The sequence below is a fragment of the Schistocerca piceifrons genome, chromosome 1 (assembly GCF_021461385.2).
Source record: "Schistocerca piceifrons isolate TAMUIC-IGC-003096 chromosome 1, iqSchPice1.1, whole genome shotgun sequence".
In the NCBI taxonomy this organism is placed as follows: Eukaryota; Metazoa; Arthropoda; class Insecta; order Orthoptera; family Acrididae; genus Schistocerca; species Schistocerca piceifrons.
Genome location: NC_060138.1, coordinates 791,152,293 through 791,169,635, shown reverse-complemented (window position 1 = coordinate 791,169,635; position 17,343 = coordinate 791,152,293). Strand labels below are relative to the sequence as shown.

The 17,343-nt window shown below is 44.5% G+C and overlaps 1 protein-coding gene across 1 annotated transcript in view; it reads left to right on the top strand.

Moving 5' to 3' along the window:
* LOC124775106 (protein scabrous) overlaps nucleotides 1-17,343 on the top strand; it is a 203,844-nt gene that overhangs the window by 159,298 nt on the left and 27,203 nt on the right. Inside the window, exons 3-5 of the mRNA XM_047249935.1 lie at nucleotides 5,520-5,597; nucleotides 9,380-9,769; nucleotides 15,938-16,198. Of these exons, the coding sequence (XP_047105891.1) occupies nucleotides 5,520-5,597; nucleotides 9,380-9,769; nucleotides 15,938-16,198 (729 nt within the window). The remainder of the gene's footprint in view (nucleotides 1-5,519; nucleotides 5,598-9,379; nucleotides 9,770-15,937; nucleotides 16,199-17,343) is intronic.

Sequence of the window (17,343 nt, the reverse complement as noted above, 5' to 3'; positions counted from 1 at the left end):
TTCTGGTGCCGAATAACGAGGCCGTGTAAACTCTTCCATCTTTTCACCTAAGATTACCAGCCTCGGCTAACATCTGTTGTGGTCAAGTCTCGATCGTATTTAACACCAATAATAAACATCACAAATATAAATGTAGCAACTTACTTGAAATCACATAATCAAGCCTCAAAAATGATTATGGAATTTAGGATTTTTATGAAAGCGAATCCGTACAGGTAATTATTTCATTTAATCCTCCTCCTGCGGTTTGGAGGCAAAAAAGTGTGTTTCTGTTGTGACACGGTCTGTACCTGTTTACATCCTCAAAACGAAGAACAATACGTTGACAACACCGGTAACGAATTGTTGTGTACCCTGTAGCAGTATACTATATCTACTGACATATGCCATGCCGGCCAAATAACAACAACGAACAATTAGAGAAAACTACGAGCCTTTTGGATAAGGACTGAGCAAGGAGAGGCTAATTTACGAAAGCATAATGCGTAGATCGATAGCTTGAGAAAAAATGTGGTTCGATGAACACTCTGCCAGGCACTTAAATGTGATTTGCAGAATATCCATGTAGATGTAGGTGAAGGAGGTCAGCTAGACGCGATTTGACCTATGTTCTAATAGGATGGCGTTTCTAGATATCACTTTTCATTAGTCTCTCATACTTTCATGTATCTAGAAGTCCAATGCGTTATTACCACAGTAGTCGCAAATCGGTAAGAAGTAAGATGTTTCAGTGAGGTTGTAGTTCTCATCAAAAGGGGCGGTAGGAAGCACTTCACTGGAAAGTCCAACTGCTCTAAGACATAGATCCATACAGTTAAGAAGCATTGCTGTTCCTTTTTTCTCTAGATTGTTGAGAAAGACAGCAGTATACATGGATTAGAACAACAAAGTAAATGAGAGGTAGTTGTTTATAGCACAGGTACCATAGAAACAGCCTGTAGGAGAATGAACTAGGTCACGCCTTTACAGCGTTGTCACATCGCTCTGTTACCTCAGGCACCAGCTGCCACAGTCAGTTGCAGACGGCCCTTGCGACCAGTAATGTAATAATTCTGATTCTTTTTCGTAGTTTGTGTAGTTTCTCTATGCGGCGTGCTTACTTCATTCGACAGAATGTCGTTGGCTCGTTACGAATGTACGCAGAAAAGTAATGAGACCTTTACCACTCCACTAACCAAACTCCATACTGCATGTTAAGGAACAGCATTGCAGTGCTCAACAAACGTGAGTCAACGTAGCCCCTTCCCATGCTCGACTGCCAATCACTTGGTTGTTTTGATCGAGGTGTAGGTATCACCTGTACCTGCCCCCTCCCGTTTAGTTTGTGAAATCGCTTTTTGATTGGCCTGGAGAATGGAATAATGGTCGATAGTTCTGAGAAGGCATCACAATGAGAGTGGTACAGTAAAAGTTCTGAAATGGATAACCATATCAAGTATAGCACTACAAAAAGCTGTTTTATAATACAGTGCAGATGCCGGTTTGTAAGACATCAACACGCGTTCAGGGAAGCTTCATATTCGCGAAATGGCGCTAAACAACTTCTCTTGATGCCCATGCTTCCAGAGACTTGCACTGCTCGCCATTCAGCTGCGCTCTCAGTGACTAGTGAATACGCCCCCGCCGCTGCGTCTCGTTACATCGTTCTTGATATAATGTAAATCAGCTCCCAATGTGAAAAATACCAATCGGATAATCCACTATCTGATCAAAAGTAACAGGACATCCCTGTGTAATACGAGACTGACCACTAGATGTCACGGAAGACCGGCGCACCAGTATGAAAGGAAGCGGGCAACGTTGTTTCTTAGTAGGGGAACAGTAACAGCAGGATAGGTCAGTCAGGCCTAGTTATTGGATGACAGCTAAGTAATGAATCCTTCAGACACATTTCAGCTCTTCAAAAATTCCAACTCGGCAGTTGGTAATACGAGTCTGAAGTGGAAACTCGAGGGAACAACCACAAGCAAACCAAGATCAAACAGACCAACGAACAGGGACCGTCGAGAACTGTGGAGGGTGGCTATAACAAATAAAGTAAGATCAGCGGAGAAAATCAGTCGTGAGTTCGAAGGTTTTGCCAGCACAATGTCTCTGTGTAGGTAATTAAAATTAATGGAGCAGTGGTTGAGCAGCCCTGAACCGCTCTGCTAATCCCGCAGGACAGAACAGGTAGTTGGAATTGTGGGAAGGGGCCAAAAGGGGGCTGTCAGTTACACTCAAACACCTATAACTGTTGTCCAAACAATACAGCAAAATATTTGAACTAAGTTATCAGCCACCCGTCGCTTGAGTTGGTGGAAGGACTGACGCCACTGGACGGCGGATGACTTGAAAAATGCAGTTTGGGGTGGTTAATCACGCTACATCCTGTTGCACTCCAGTGGAAAAATTTGGGTGTAGCGAATGTCTGTAGAATGTTATTTGCCATCATGTACAGTGCCAACAGTGAAGTACGGAGAGCGACGATCCTCGTAGTAAGAGTGTTTATCGCTTACTGCGCTTGAGAAAATGCTAAATACGGAAGATATGATCATAAAAAATGGTTCAAATGGCTCTAATCAGTATTGGACTTAAGGTGTGGGGTCATCAGTCCCCTAAACTTAGAACTACTTAAACTTTACTAACCTAAGGACATCAGACACATCCATGCCCGAGGCACGATTCGAATCTGCGACCGTAGCAACAGCGCGGTTCCGGACTGAAGTGCCTAGAACCACTGGGCCACAGCGGCCGGAATATGATTACATTTTACAGCGTTGTGTAATACGCACAGCAGAACAGTTCGGAGACGATGATGTCCACAGCAGGTGGTCCAGTGCCTAGTATTGCTGCCTCTGGATCTCAGGGTCCCAGGTTCGATTCCCGGCCTGTTTGGGGATTTTTCTGTACCTGGGGTCTGGGTGTTTGTGTTGTCCTCATCATTTCATCATCATCATCATCATCATCATTTGTGCAGTGACTAGATTGGATTGGGAAAGAAATGGGCAGTGTAAAAATTGGGACTTTGTACAGGCGCAGTTGAGCGCTTCACAAACCAAACATCATCATCATCATCGTCGTCGTCATCATCGGAGACGATGGTTGTCTGTATCACCGTGACACTGCATCGTGTGATAAAGCACCCTATTTCGGGCAACGGTTTGTGAATAATAACGTTCCTGATATGAAAAGATCTGGCCTGCCCAGAGCCCCGACCTCAAACCAATGGAGCACTTTTAGGATGAGTTATCCCGTCGACCTCGTTCCAAACCGCAGCGTCTCTGCTTTCTTCTCCCGAGGAAGAATTGGTGGCCATTCCTCGGCAGACTTTCTGAAAATTCATTGAAAGTGTCCCCAGAAGGTTCCAAAAATGGTTCAAATGGCCCTGAGCACTATGGGATTTAACATCTGAGGTTCAAAATGGTTCAAATGGCTCTGAGCACTATGGGACTTAACATCTGAGGTCATCAGTCCCCTAGAACTTAGAACTAATTAAACCTAACCAACCTAAGGACATCACAAACATCCATGACCGAAGTAGGATTCGAACCTGCGACCGTAACGGTCACATGGTTCCAGACTGTAGCGCCTAGATCCGCTCAGCCGCTCAGGCCGGCCCAGCAGGGTTCAATCCGTCACAGAGGCAAAGAGTTTGCACATCCATATCACAGTGCACTAACAGGTGTCCGGGCACTTCTCATCAGATAGTGTATGTTGCTACGAATGCTCGGTTTCGTGTGCAAGTGCGTGGTTGTCAGTGACTAAGGACAAGTACAGAAAAGGGTGAGCGACGGTGGTTCGCGGTAAGTGGGGAAGCTTTTGTTCTGTACAGTTCCCGCCCTCGCCACCCCCGCACCACAGTGATCCAGACGCTCTGACGCCCCCTGGCCCTCCCTCTCCAGCCGCTTCCCTGCCGGCTTGCCTAATTAAAGCGTCCGCTGCCAACGCAGCTTGCAGAGCTGAGGCCGTGTTATTAATTACGCGCGGTCAGCGTCCGCGGCGCGATACGCGCGTAATTACGCCCTACCGTGGCCTGCGGCGCAGTACCATAGGCCAGCCAGCCGTGCGCCCCACGCAGGCCCGCCTTCACGCGCCAGTGCGTCCGTAACCAAAGGCGAACGGCCAACAGCGCCCTGGAACAGGCTCGAACGAGGAGAGACCGGAAGTCTCGAACTGTGCCTGCCCTGTAACTACCACAGGCGCCTCGTTGAGAAATCGCTTCTTGTGGGCTATAAATTCAGTTACACACCGTTTGAGTACTGGGAAAAGCTACTACCAGCAGCAATTTCACTGTCTATTTCACGATGGAGTAGCGCGCGTTACTGGTCTCGATTACCAGCTGAAGATTGGCATCACCAGTTAGTTGATATTGGGGTATTCCTGTACTCGTTAATTTTAAAGCAGGTCAGTTCTGAGTAATCCTGTTGTGCGCATCTTAGCTCCCGCATACTCCGAAAGCTAATATCGACGACAAAAAAAAAAACTTCTTTGGTGGTCCGCAACCCACACTAAACAAATTTAACGGTTCGCTTTGACAAAACTACTCTATAAATTAACAGCCGTACATCGAAGACAATTTTATATAAAAGGTACGAAAAGAGAGAAGATCAGTACAAACCATTTGTTCCAATGTTTCGAGTCGTTATTGAGGACACATGGCGATGCACATCGAATAAATTTACACGTGTACTGCTAGGATTCGAGCGGTTCTAGGCGCAACAGTCTGGAACCGCGCGATCGCTACGGTCGCAGGTCGAATCCTGCCTCGGGCACGGATGTGTGTGATGTCCTTAGATTAGTTAGGTTTAAGTAGTTCTAAGTGTCCAGTGTCTTACCACTACGCTACGTATGGCTGACAACTATTTACAATTCCTTCACCCAAATTCAAGTTCATGAAATGTGGCACTAACGTAGCAGGAATAATATGATGTGCTGAGACAGTCACGCAAAGTCCCAGTAAATTCCTAAGCTCAGTGGTCATAGTTGCTACCTAGTGATTCCACTTTAGACGCTGAGACTACAAGTATGAGACTCCAAAAGGAAATATTAGTTACTAATTTTTGGAAACATTATTGAAAGAAGCAGCGAGCTAATAGGTAATTTGAAATAGTAATTTGTCTTGATTGCAGATCGTTTTATTAAAAATTGAAAAGCACGTGCCAGTGATAACCTGTTTCGATTGTATCTACATCACCAACGGATCATGTCTCATTTGGAGGTGAGCAGAGACGACCGACAGTTGTCGGAGGTGCCTTCCGACACCTGTCAGTGCTCTGCTTGTCGTCTCTGCTCACCACCGCATGAGACGTGGTCTGATGGTGATGTAGATATAATCGAAGCCGGTTAGCACTGACATATGATTTTTAATTTTTAATAAAAATTATGAACAAGTCTGATAACAATTTCAAATCACAAAATGTTACTTTTCTCCCTAGATTCAATTTTTTTCCTGCTGTTTTGAAAAGTTGACGCCGCTTTGTTCACCTATATGAGATGAAATAAATGGTGTTATAGCTGCGATGTTTCGTGTGTTGCAGCTGCTGTTGGCGCAAGCGGACTGGAGTGCGACGATCAAGACTCTGAAGAAGACGCACGTGTCGAGGCACACAACGAAGGTGAGTACACTCAGCTTTCGCACTGCACTCCTTCCCCTTCTCCCTCCCTCTTCCCCCTCGCCCGTTTGAGACGTACGGCCGCATTAGCTGATGGTATCCGCCCCCGTAAATCAAGCGAGTGTACCAACAGGCTGATCGATTGCTGCTCCAAAAACTGCTTTATTTCTTCCCGTGTACGATGTTACATGTAGCCAGTACGCGTCTCAAGTGTAAACCAGTTGCCCGCACAGATTGCCTGTGACACTGAACAGTGCCAATTTGGCTTGTACCTGATATATCTGCATTCCCCGCAGGACAAAGATTTATTCTTCCCCCGGAGCAATTCCATTTGGTAATTGTATTTAGCGAGTAATTTATAACATTAGTCAGGTCCCAGTTCATCATAAATGTCGCTGTAGTGAAATTTATGGACCACAGAGGCACATTAGTTTCACAGAGCTAAGCGAGGAGGGTTAGCGCTGACAATTTGCTGATCGTTCTGTTCCGAGAGCGAAATGGCTCCAACCGCAATTGTAGCGACAATAAGTGAAAGAAAAATAATGTTGTTTGCATTTTTTAAGCTGACAGTTGATTATTAACAGCTCCGATGCGCGAGATAAGCCTGCACTAAATTTGTTAGTCAAGCCGGACTGATACGTTCCACGTATAATACGAGAGGCCATCAGTCCGAACTTCGCAACGCAATTCATTATTGATCTGAAATACACATAAAAGTTTGCACAGCCCTTTGTTTTACTTGGATCTGTTACTTCTGATGGTTTCAGAGCCATTTACAGTATTTTCAGAACACTGAATTTACTTGAATGTCATCTTTAGAATTATATGTTGATGACATCGGTTTTCAGTGCCCGATTAAAACATTACTACTGCATTAACTTAAACGTAATAGCTGAGGGGTAGAGAACTATGAAATCAAGAGGTAGTAGGGGTTGTTCATCGACTGAATCTATTCAAACTCATAAAGTAACTAACTACTCCTACAACCCAATCATTGATTTCATGGTACATTCACTTACTTTTTAACGTACCCTGCTTGATTTGCCTTGAACAGAATGAAGTACAGCTTCAGGCATTTAAATATCTCAGTAAGCGTATAGGCCTACTAATAAGATAGTAAGAAACGCTAACCTGTCTTTGACTTCTCGTAACTCAGTAATTGACTGTATCCCAAGCAAATATTTTATGGTGAGACTGAAAGTTACGGATACTGAAAGTTTTTTCTGGGAGTTATGAATGCATCGGAGTTGATTGATGTGGTGTTTGATTTCTTTTTGTCCCGTATCAATTTCACGAGGTGAGCACGTTTGCAGCACCAGATATCCACAACATTCTTGTGCATACAAAAAGCCTTACAATTTTACTTCCTACCGCTATCTCGATTGTGAAATCACATAACGTTCTTCTACGATTAATTCTATCAATCGAATTCTGATAACTGTTTCCACTCTAATTCCTGCGTAATAACATTTCATTTTCCACACGACCCATGAAGCGCTCTGTATTTTAAATTAGAACAGCGTTCTGCCGCTGAAATGAAATGAAACGTCGTGTGGCTGGGGCCTCACGTCTGGAAGGCCGGTCGCCTGGTGCAAGTCTTTTGAGTTGACGCCACTTCGACGACTTGCGTGTCGATGGGGGTGAGATGATGGTGATTAGGACAACAGAACACCCAGTCCCTGAGCGGAGAAAATCTCCGACCCAAACAGGGAATCGAACCCGGGCCCCTTGGCGTAACACTCCGTTGCGATGACAACTCAGCCCTCGGGGCGGACCGTTCTGCCACTTGCGGGCTGTATTGTTCCATTTGAATCATACAGGCACTCCTCGAAGACAAATTCAGAACTTTAGGCCACCACTAGGTTCTGTCCTTCTACTACCTCGTCCTCTTCGACTCTGTCATCTTGCAGGGGGACTTGGACGAGTGGGAGAAAGGATACAGCTCGCTTACCTACGTCCTAGACTGTTGATTAGCTTTGGAAAAGAGAGAGAGAACTCAAAATGTGTTATCTGATGAGAATGGAGGGATCGGCGAGATATGACGGCATAATGTTACTAATAGACGCTGGCTCAAAAATGGCTCTGAGCACTAAGGGACTTAACTTATTTGGTCATCAGTCCCCTAGAACTTATAACTACTTAAACCTAACTAACCTAGGACATCACACACATCCATGCCCTTGACCGTAGCGGTCGCGCGGTTCCAGACTGTAGCGCCTACAACCGCTCGGCCACTACGACCGGCTGATGGACGCACTGTCTGCCATATACCAACGTTTTCGACTAAATCTGAACAATTTGAGTTTCGTCTTGTGGACACTTGCCTGATGACGAAGATGGGTCTATCGTATGGGAACGATAAGCCTTGTGGTCCCTTTTCGTTATTCGAGAGAATGACATTAGGTCTCATCCTAAACTGTTCTCATTTCATCAACCCTGAGGTTGTTCTGATGCAGTTATTCGTTTCTGTGTCTCGTCAGCTAGTCTTTTCATGCCTGAATACTTACTCCATCCCACATCGTCAATGAGATATTCATACTTAGTCTTGCCTCTGTGATTGTTTCTTTCATCCACTCTTTCCACCACAGTTTAAGGCAATGCCGTATGTAATATGTGGCAAACAAATCTATCTGTTGGTTTAGTTACAGTCTTCATTAATTTTCTTCTTTAATTTTTGTTGATCCATTGTGGACCGTGGGACAACGGCTGGCGTGTATGTCTTGATGCAATAATTTACCAACAGTCGTATGCATTGTAGAAATTTATTTCATGAACTTCTTATGTGCTACCAGTTTCGGCATTACATTGATGCCATCTTCAGGCTCCTAACGTCATAGTCGTAAAATTGCTATACACAGAAGCAGCCATATAACTGGAACCATGAATCAAATCTGAAAAAAGAAAAACAGTGGGGTAAATGATAGAGTTTCATTAATTTTCTGTCTTTAACATTTTTTAGGACGCCTTCACTTCATTGCTTATTCGATCAATTCATCTGATCCTAAACTGTCTGCCGCAATGTATGATTGCAAAAGTTTGTAATCATTTCATTTCGATTTTGCCCAATGTCCATGTTTTGCAGTCATGCAGAGGAATTCTCCACTCACAGCTTTTCATTTTTCTTTTTTGTTCGAAAGTTTTTTTAAAAATATGAACAGTTTTTTCTTGTTACAGAATTCGCTTTTCCCGAGTGCAATGCTCGCAACTACGTATTTCCTGAAGCTTCCTTTTCCGTCTCTTTTCTTTCTGCATATTACAGTCGTCAGCTAGCACACGATTTAATTCATTAAGGAACCAACACAGTCCCTGATAAACTTTCGCTCACTAATATTGTCTCATCAGCTACCCATATCAAGATGATTATCTGTCCATGACAAATATTTATCACGTCGAGATAGATATTTATCTCCCCCATTGCGTCTTCTGCGTTAAAGTTGCGAGGTTCAGACTGTTGTCTGAGAATCCAGAATAGGATTGTGCCCTGCGATGCCTCTTCCACGATGGTCTTCTTCCACGCGAGCTGGTGCTCTTCCTCTAAAGTCTTCGAGTGGTCGAGCGGTTCTAGGCGCTACAGTCTGGAGCCACGCGACCGGTAAGGTCGTAGGTTCGGATCCTGCCTCGGGCATGGATGTGTGTGATGTCCTTAGGTTAGTTACGTTTAAGTAGCCCAAGTTCTGGGGGACCGATGACCTCAGAAGTTAAGTCCCATAGTGCTCAGAGCCATTTGAACAATTTTTTTTCTTCGTCGCATTTGACGTCTAATATTCTTCCGTCCTCCTTTCCAGGTCGAGCACGAAGACGCCAACGACAACGAAGTGCTGCCTCGTGCGCCGTCCGCCGGCCACACCTACGGCAAGGAAAAGGAGGAGCACGCGACTCGCCACCAGCGCGCCCTGCGCCACCAGGTGGCGTCGCTGGAGGCAGCGCAGCGCGCGCTCAAGTCGCGGGTGTCTGGGCTGGAGCACCGCCTGGAGCGCGCCCGCGCCAACGACTCCAGGACGCACGCGGCCGCCGCCGACCAGCTGCGGCGCTCGCTGCTGGAGCTGCTGGAGGCGGTGGAGGCGCTGCAGGACAAGGTGGACCACGCGCTGCCCGACCTCCAGCGAGAGATCTCCAAGGCTGAGCTGGCTCACGCGCAGCTCGCCTCCTCCGTCGCCCTCATCAGGGAGCACCAGGTGAGTCCAGCGGCAGCGGCGACCAAGTTTTCGCCTGCTACAATTCTCCTGTCACTCTTTGATTTGTATCCCGCCTGGAAGGCAGCACGTGGGTAGGACCAGGAGCAGGAAAAATACGTCGGTACTGCACGTAAGTAAAAGTGGTTAACTGGTGCAAAAAACAAATTAATACATGGTTACATAACTTGCAATGAGGTGCGATGTTGAGACCCGTCGTATGTAGAGCAAAGCTGAAGCGAAGTGTCCCGGCCGTCTGCTCTTGATCAAATGGGCTGAAACTGGAGCGGAGCTGGTAGCGCTCTCCCGCTCCGGCTAGAGTGCGCTGTCGTCGGTGACTCGTAGTGCCAACTTATGAACCTATGCCGTGGCATCGTTCCTATCGATACCACAATTTGAAATATGGTACTTTAGTAGATACTGCTTGAAAAAGCTTGCAAGTGATGCGGGAATCAGTACCGGGGACTGCCTTGTACAGCTCAGTTCAGATTATGTTGATATAAATGTTACATTGCCGAGAGCAAGGACAAAAGCCTTTGCATCTCTCTATATCCATCATGGACACGGGATAGCGGCCTGTTAAATATTTACCAAAGAAAAATAGGCAAATGCCCTCATGTTTTCAGAAGTTTTGTTGTTGTTGTGGTCTTCAGTCCAGAGACTGGTTTGATGCAGCTCTCCATGCTACTCTATCGAGTAAAGCTGCATGTCCTCGGGAAAAATTACGGCTGTAGTTTTCCCTTGCTTTCAGCCGTTCGCAGTACCAGCACAGCAAGGGCGTTTTGGTTAGTGTTACAAGGCAGATGAGTCAATCATCCAGACTGTTGCCCCTGCAACTACTGAAAAGGCTGCTGCCCCTCTTCAGGAACCACACGTCTGTCTGGTCTCTCAACAGATACCCCTCCGTTGTGGTTGCACCTACGGTACGGCTATCTGTATCATCGAGGCAACGGCAAGGTCCGTGGTTCATGGGGGGAGGGGGAGGGGAGGAGAAGTTATTTTATTCATAAAAAATCAGTCTGGCATCTCTTTAATGCCACCTTCAGACCTCTACGCACTCCATGTTTAGACAAACAGATATATCGATACTTGTATAACTGGACCCATCAACATCTGGACTCCGTGAATTGTAAAACGTTTTTGAAGCTTTTACCTCGAAGACTTGACAGCAACTGAGCACTTCTGCAGTCCGACAAAGTCTGCAGATGTGCTTAGTTGTTGTTAAGTCTTCGAGATAAACGCTTCATAAACGTTTTAGAATTCACGGAATCCAGGTACTGATACCTCCAGTTATGCAAGTATCGAAACATCTCTTTGTCTAATCATTGAGTGCACAGTGGCTTGAAGACGGCACTGAAGAGATGCCGAAACTGGTAGTCTAAATAAAATAACTTCTGAAAACATGCGGCTATTTGGCGATTTTTCTGTGGTAAAAGCCTCTGGAAGTGTTCAGAGAGCTGTTAGAAAGATTAACGTAACGTATAACTAAAGGGAAAACTTGCCTGTAACTGGCAAGGAGACCTCCCGCAGGCGGATTTCTGAATTGTTTGTTGGTACATGCTGCGTCACATAGCAATATCTTTGCAAGTTCTTCGGAAGTGGAGTACAGTGATATAGCGTCTATTAATACTTGGAGTCAAATTTTCTGCAAAAATACTCTGCCTCCGGTACTGGTATGTGGAAGTCATGTAACGGTGGTCGTACTCTTGATTATTTGCCAGATATTTTTGCGAATAGTTTCCCTTCATAAGCAAGGAGCCATATATATCACGGTATTTGTCATTCGAAGAAATTTGAAACTCTGCTTAAAAAGGGCAACTTTCTATAAGCAATAAAAAAAATCTCTACTACCTTTGTTTATTTATTTTTGAAACTATTGTGGCCTCGTTACTGTGGATTAAAATACTCAATTACAACTACAGATTAGCATCAAGTACGCTCTTCGTTCATGTACAACCAGTCGAACTATCACGAATCAGATTTTACACAATCTGGTATTAAAATTCATCGTCAGTGTAGCTAAGATAGTGAAGATCGCATTGCTGTGCTAAATGTTTTCTATTCTTGACGTTTAGAGTTTGTGTTGCCTTTTTATTTCTAATACTTGTTTCGTTTTCAAGCCAAAGGAAATCCAACGTTACACCCTGAGAGTAATACTTCTAATACAGGTACAACTGTTTCCAGACAACTACCTTTTTTCTTGTTACATTAACGGAATTTAAACCCGTTTAGTCAACAACTAACTCGTTATTTTTTTTATCCTAATATATGTGTAGTCTACGCGACGGGTGTGCAGCTATTTCCTTAACTCAACATGTAGTCTTTCTCGTACGTTGATTCGAGCTGATGACGCTCCGTGGCGTTTTACAAAGTGGCTATCATGTTAAACGCATTTTGTTGTTGTTTTCTTTGGATGATACTGTACGTCCAGAAGTGTTGTTAAGGACATTTCGCTCACGATAGTTGTCCAGCCCCTGTGTTTGTGGCCTTTTCCGACGCGAGGTCGGCAGATTAGCTATTTTCTGAACGGCGTCCGAGAGTCCTAGAGGCGTCTTTACTGCAAATTGGCAGTCCGCCTTTAGTGTGGAACATGCGGCAGTCGCGCAGATGCAGCCATCCTGCAGTGTAATGTCCCGCAATGGCTCCGGTCGGCGCGTGCGAAACGAGCGAGCAGTGAGGCACAAACGCCCTACTTATTCCTCTGTGAACGCTCGCGCCCTCACTTCTGATTTCCCATGCAGAAACCTCTCAGAATTTCAAGGAGTTGTGTTTCAAATAAGGCATTATTATTCATGTATCATTTAAAATGCTTCCCCATTTACGAATACAGATACGAGCAGTACTCGAGCTGGCTCTTAATATCACGAAGAAAAGTTAACTAATTACTTCCTACGCAGCTAACGAGCGTCAGGAGCAAGTGACAATACTGCAACAGATAAAACGTTTAAAGACGTACGGAGAACTTAAACCTGTCTTAAAAATCTACTTAACTAGATTGTTGAAATTATATTGGTGGTTGACGGATGGATGCTGCCTCATTTTTGCATGAGATGCCTGCAGGTCGGCTTCACATCGATTCACGTATTACATACATGAAGCTGGAGGAATGTGGCTTCCAAATGGATTGCTATGAATATAGTTGTTGGGACATTAATAAAAATTTTGATATTGTTTATTTCCCTTCGTGGAAATGTATTTTGTTTCAGATATGTACGCTAGTTAGTAACTTCAATGTTTCAATTTAAAACAGATATTACTTTAGTCGGCGAAAGATTAGGTTCAATGGTTCAAATGCCTCTGACCACAATGGGACTTAACAACTGAGGTCATCAGTCCCCTAGAACTTAGAACTAATTAAACCTAACTAACCTAAGGACATCACACACATCCATGCCCGAGGCAGGATTCAAACATGCGACCGCAGCGGTCGCGCGGTTCTAGCGGTTCTAGACTGAAGCGCCTAGAACCGCTCGGCTATTCCGGCCGGCGAAAGATAGGAATAAGGGACTTAGTTTTTCGAAGAGATAGGCATGTTATTGGCCGTGAAACTCTAATGACTATACGCTCTCGGTCGTCTAGAGAATTCTTTTAAACAAAAAAAAAGGGACATTATCCTACCTGTGAAAGTTGACACCTCAACACGACTTATTTCCACTACTTTTGTAGTCTTTCGTTGTGTGTGTGTCTATGGTTAAATTCAGAGAAAAAATACTGTTTGTAACGAAAAATGTCGTAATTATTCTCAGGTTGAAAACGGAAAACAGTTGCATAAGTCGTACACAATATTACTGGATAAAACGTTTAACAATAAAAGTTCTACGTTGTCTGCAGTTGCTGTTCCTTCTTCTGGTATATCGTAAGTAAAAAGTTGGAAAACCCGAAGGGGATCTTCAAGTACAGTATAGTGTAAGTGATTACTCGGCGGAATGCAAGCGCAGATGCGAGGAGATGGTGAGAAGACAGAGACACGCGAGATCAAACTAGTTCTCAAGTTCACCGAAGGATCCAAAGCAGGCAACCCGCATGGCGCCCTCCAAATGCAGGTTGCCTAGTAGCGGAATGCTCCTAGGCTTCATACAATTACAACGTTTATACAAGGGTTAATTCATTGCGCTAAGGCACGACAAGATAATTCGCTGTCTAAATAAGTCAGTTAATGAGAGAACATAGGGAAAATAATTTTTTTAGGTGACGGTATCTGGTTTTCTCCACGGAAATGGTAGCAACTGTTTTACTTACGGACGACTTGACGACTAGTAATAAATATGTAACTTTTTATTTTTTATTTTTCGAAATACACCAGGTACATGTGAGAGGATAGGCTTCCACGGCCAGAGGTAATCTGAATAAAAGGCTTTTGTGTACTAGAGCGTCATTATGAAACACTAAAATAGCTGTAAAGTCGGTGTTTCGACTAATTTTGCAGTCGTAATCTTCAGGACGACCAGACAGTGTAGTCATCCTATAAAGGTCCCCTGCAAAAACGGTAGCACCATCGGATTTATAGTACATTATGCATAGTTTTGGAGCTATTTTTGTTCTTGATTTCATGCTGCAAAATGTTTCATAGCTAGTTAAATTCAGGTAAGACGAAAAAAAAAAGAAAAAAAAAGAAACCAGATTCGTTTTCGTAGCCACTTACAGGACAGAGTCTAAATTTTGCCACATGGACAGAATAATACATTCGAGAGACTGGACGTTTTGCGTGTGGTAAAACATGTGTTCACTGCGCATACCAATTTCTTTGGAGCATATAGCAAGTTATAATACTTATTTAAAACACAAAGCGTGAAATGATATGCCGTGGGATTAATACTCGGTTGGCCCGTAAGTTTCGGCTTTATTATTATTATCATTGTTATTACTAATATTAGTTGAGGCTTTCACAGAAATAAACAGGAAACGGACAAAAAAAATGGTTCAAATGGCTCTAAGCACTATGGGACTTAACATCTGAGGTCATCAGTCCCCTGGACTTACAACGACTTAAACCTAACTAACCTAAGGACATCACACACATCCATGGTAGAGGCAGGATTCGTACCTGCGACCGTAGCAACCGCGTGGTTCCGGACTGAAGCGCCTAGAACCGCTCGGTCATCGCGGCCGGCCAAATGGACAACAAACCGATCAATGATGTTTTCTGTTTTCTCTGTTGCTTTTTCTTTTTTTTTAAAAAAAAAAATTCTTCTCAACGGTCAATAAGCCGTTCAGTATCTCGGCGGTAGAAATCACTTGGTTTCCACTCAAGGAAATCAATCCAAGCCTTCATTTTCACGCTGTTATTGAGGGAAACGCCACGCAGTGCATTCGAGGTGGATCGGAACAGAGGGAAATCCGAAGGCGCCAAGTCGGTAGAATATGAAGTATGTGAAAGCAAATCCCAGCTAAGCGTTTGAATGGCTTCCTTGACGATGTGAGTGTAGTGTCGTTCTGCTATGGAACCCCATGACGCGGTTTGGTGGATGGCGTTGTTGAGTCGTCGCTTTACTTGAACGTAAATTTCCGCATATAGTGTTTGGTTCCGATCAAGTAGTTGGTGGTGGGTCATGTGCGTCTTTGAGTTCGAAATTGCTGGTTGTGAATCGCTGAAACAAATTTTGAGCCGCCATAAGAGGCTTCGCTTCTTCTCCACACTTCACAAATGTCTCCAGTAGTTTCTGTGGTTTTGGCATCGCGATTAGACGCAAAAAGCAAAGTGGGTCGAACAGGCTCTTTCATGTCAACTTCACACCCCATCTTAATAACTTGATAAGACCAGAGAGTATAACAGCATAAAAAAGCAAAACACACTCTTTTGTTGAGCACATAATTCTCTGTCGAATAACATAAAATGCGTTGCCAAAACATTTTATTTTCACGCAAATTTGCACTTAAGAAAGGTAAAGAGTTATGGGTCAACCAAATACTTCGTGTTTGTACTTCGTATTCGTATTTCATATACGTATTTCGAATACTAACCGGTAGTGGGTTTCCCGTGGCTACAGCAGAAGCTGTTATTCCTTTACCTGGTGACGAACCCCCCACTCTCTCTTTTTCTCTTTCTCTCTCTCTATCTCTCTCGCTCTCATTTCTCTCTTTCTCTTCCTCTCTCTTCACTCATTACCGACCTGCTGTGAAGCTAGTACCCCCTGAGCTTTTGGTAAGGGGATGCTTGCCTTCATTTCGCAGGAGAACCAGCGCGCGTCGGTGAAGGCGGTGGCGGGCGGCTTGGCGGCGCTGCAAGACAAGCTGGAGGTTCGCGCCGGCTCTCTGCAGGCGCAGCTGCTCAGCGTCGCCGCCCTCGTCAACAACACGGCAGCGGCCGCGGCGGCTGCCGGCGCCAACGGCAACAGCAGCAGCGGCGGCGGCGGTGGCGGCAGCTGCGCATGCGCCAGCGACCGTGACGACCTGCAGGACGCGCGCCTCGACGTCGTGGAGGCCCGCCTGCAGGTAAACATTCGCTCGCCCTCCTGTCTTACTGCCGTGCACATGCGGCTTACGTAGTCCTAGGTAAGGCCAGTTTACGCCTGCCGTCACGTCACGTCAAACATTTCATAATGCATTTCAAATGGCGGTATTCACACGGGCTGTCAACAGACCGTCACGTTACGTCACGCCACCGTCAACAATTCTCGAGAATGAAGTTTTGACGATGTTGTCATCTACTGACGTCGAGAGGTGTCATTTAGCGTTCCTCCACAAGCGAGGTCACCTATTTGAAATAGAAAAATGATTAAAAATTTACAATAATGGAACAGAGCTGAGGCATACAATGTATAAATATTAACACAAGTTGTTGAAGCGGTTTTCATCAAGTACAAACTCATCTCTAATGGAATAGAAAGATCTAGAAGTTCATGATGTTATAAGTTGAGTAAGGAATGATAATGGATAAGGCAAAAAGGCTCTGTTCATTCCCTTATAGACTTTGTTTCATGTTTTTGCATCTGTATATTTTCGGTAGCATATAAAGTCAATGTTTTGAAATTTTGTTCCACTTCTAATCACTTTATCACACATGAATGATCACAACATTCGTTGTCAAGTTTACTTCGGTCATTAATAAACTTTGTCGCTCTTAGTTCCTGAATTCCTGTACTGCACATTTTATGTCACGGAAGGTATCCCATAAGCGCACTTTCACCGTTAGGTACTGGACTTAAGCGAACTTACGCGACGTGACGAGACTTCCAGCATGAATACACCCTGACGTGACGGAGAGGTGCCGGTGACGCGACGTGACGTTCCATTGACTTCTAGAGTGAATCGACCTTAAAACTAGTTGACATTTGACAGAGAGTGGGCTAGGCTTTCCCCTCGAGCAATATACCAAGTGGACCCTTCCTGTGTGCAAAGCATTCCACCTTCCAGTTTTCAAGTATTAAAATTTTATCTGTTTAAACAAAAATCTCTCACTCCAACCAAAATTAAGAACAGATTATTTCACGTGCTATAGAGATATTTGTCATATGGAACGCAGAATTTTTCCTTGGCTTTTGCAACAAATAAGACTTTAAATTTTATACTTCTTTCCAGATAATATTCACGAGCTTATAAAAACACATCCTTTTCTCGAAACCCACGTGGCCCACCAC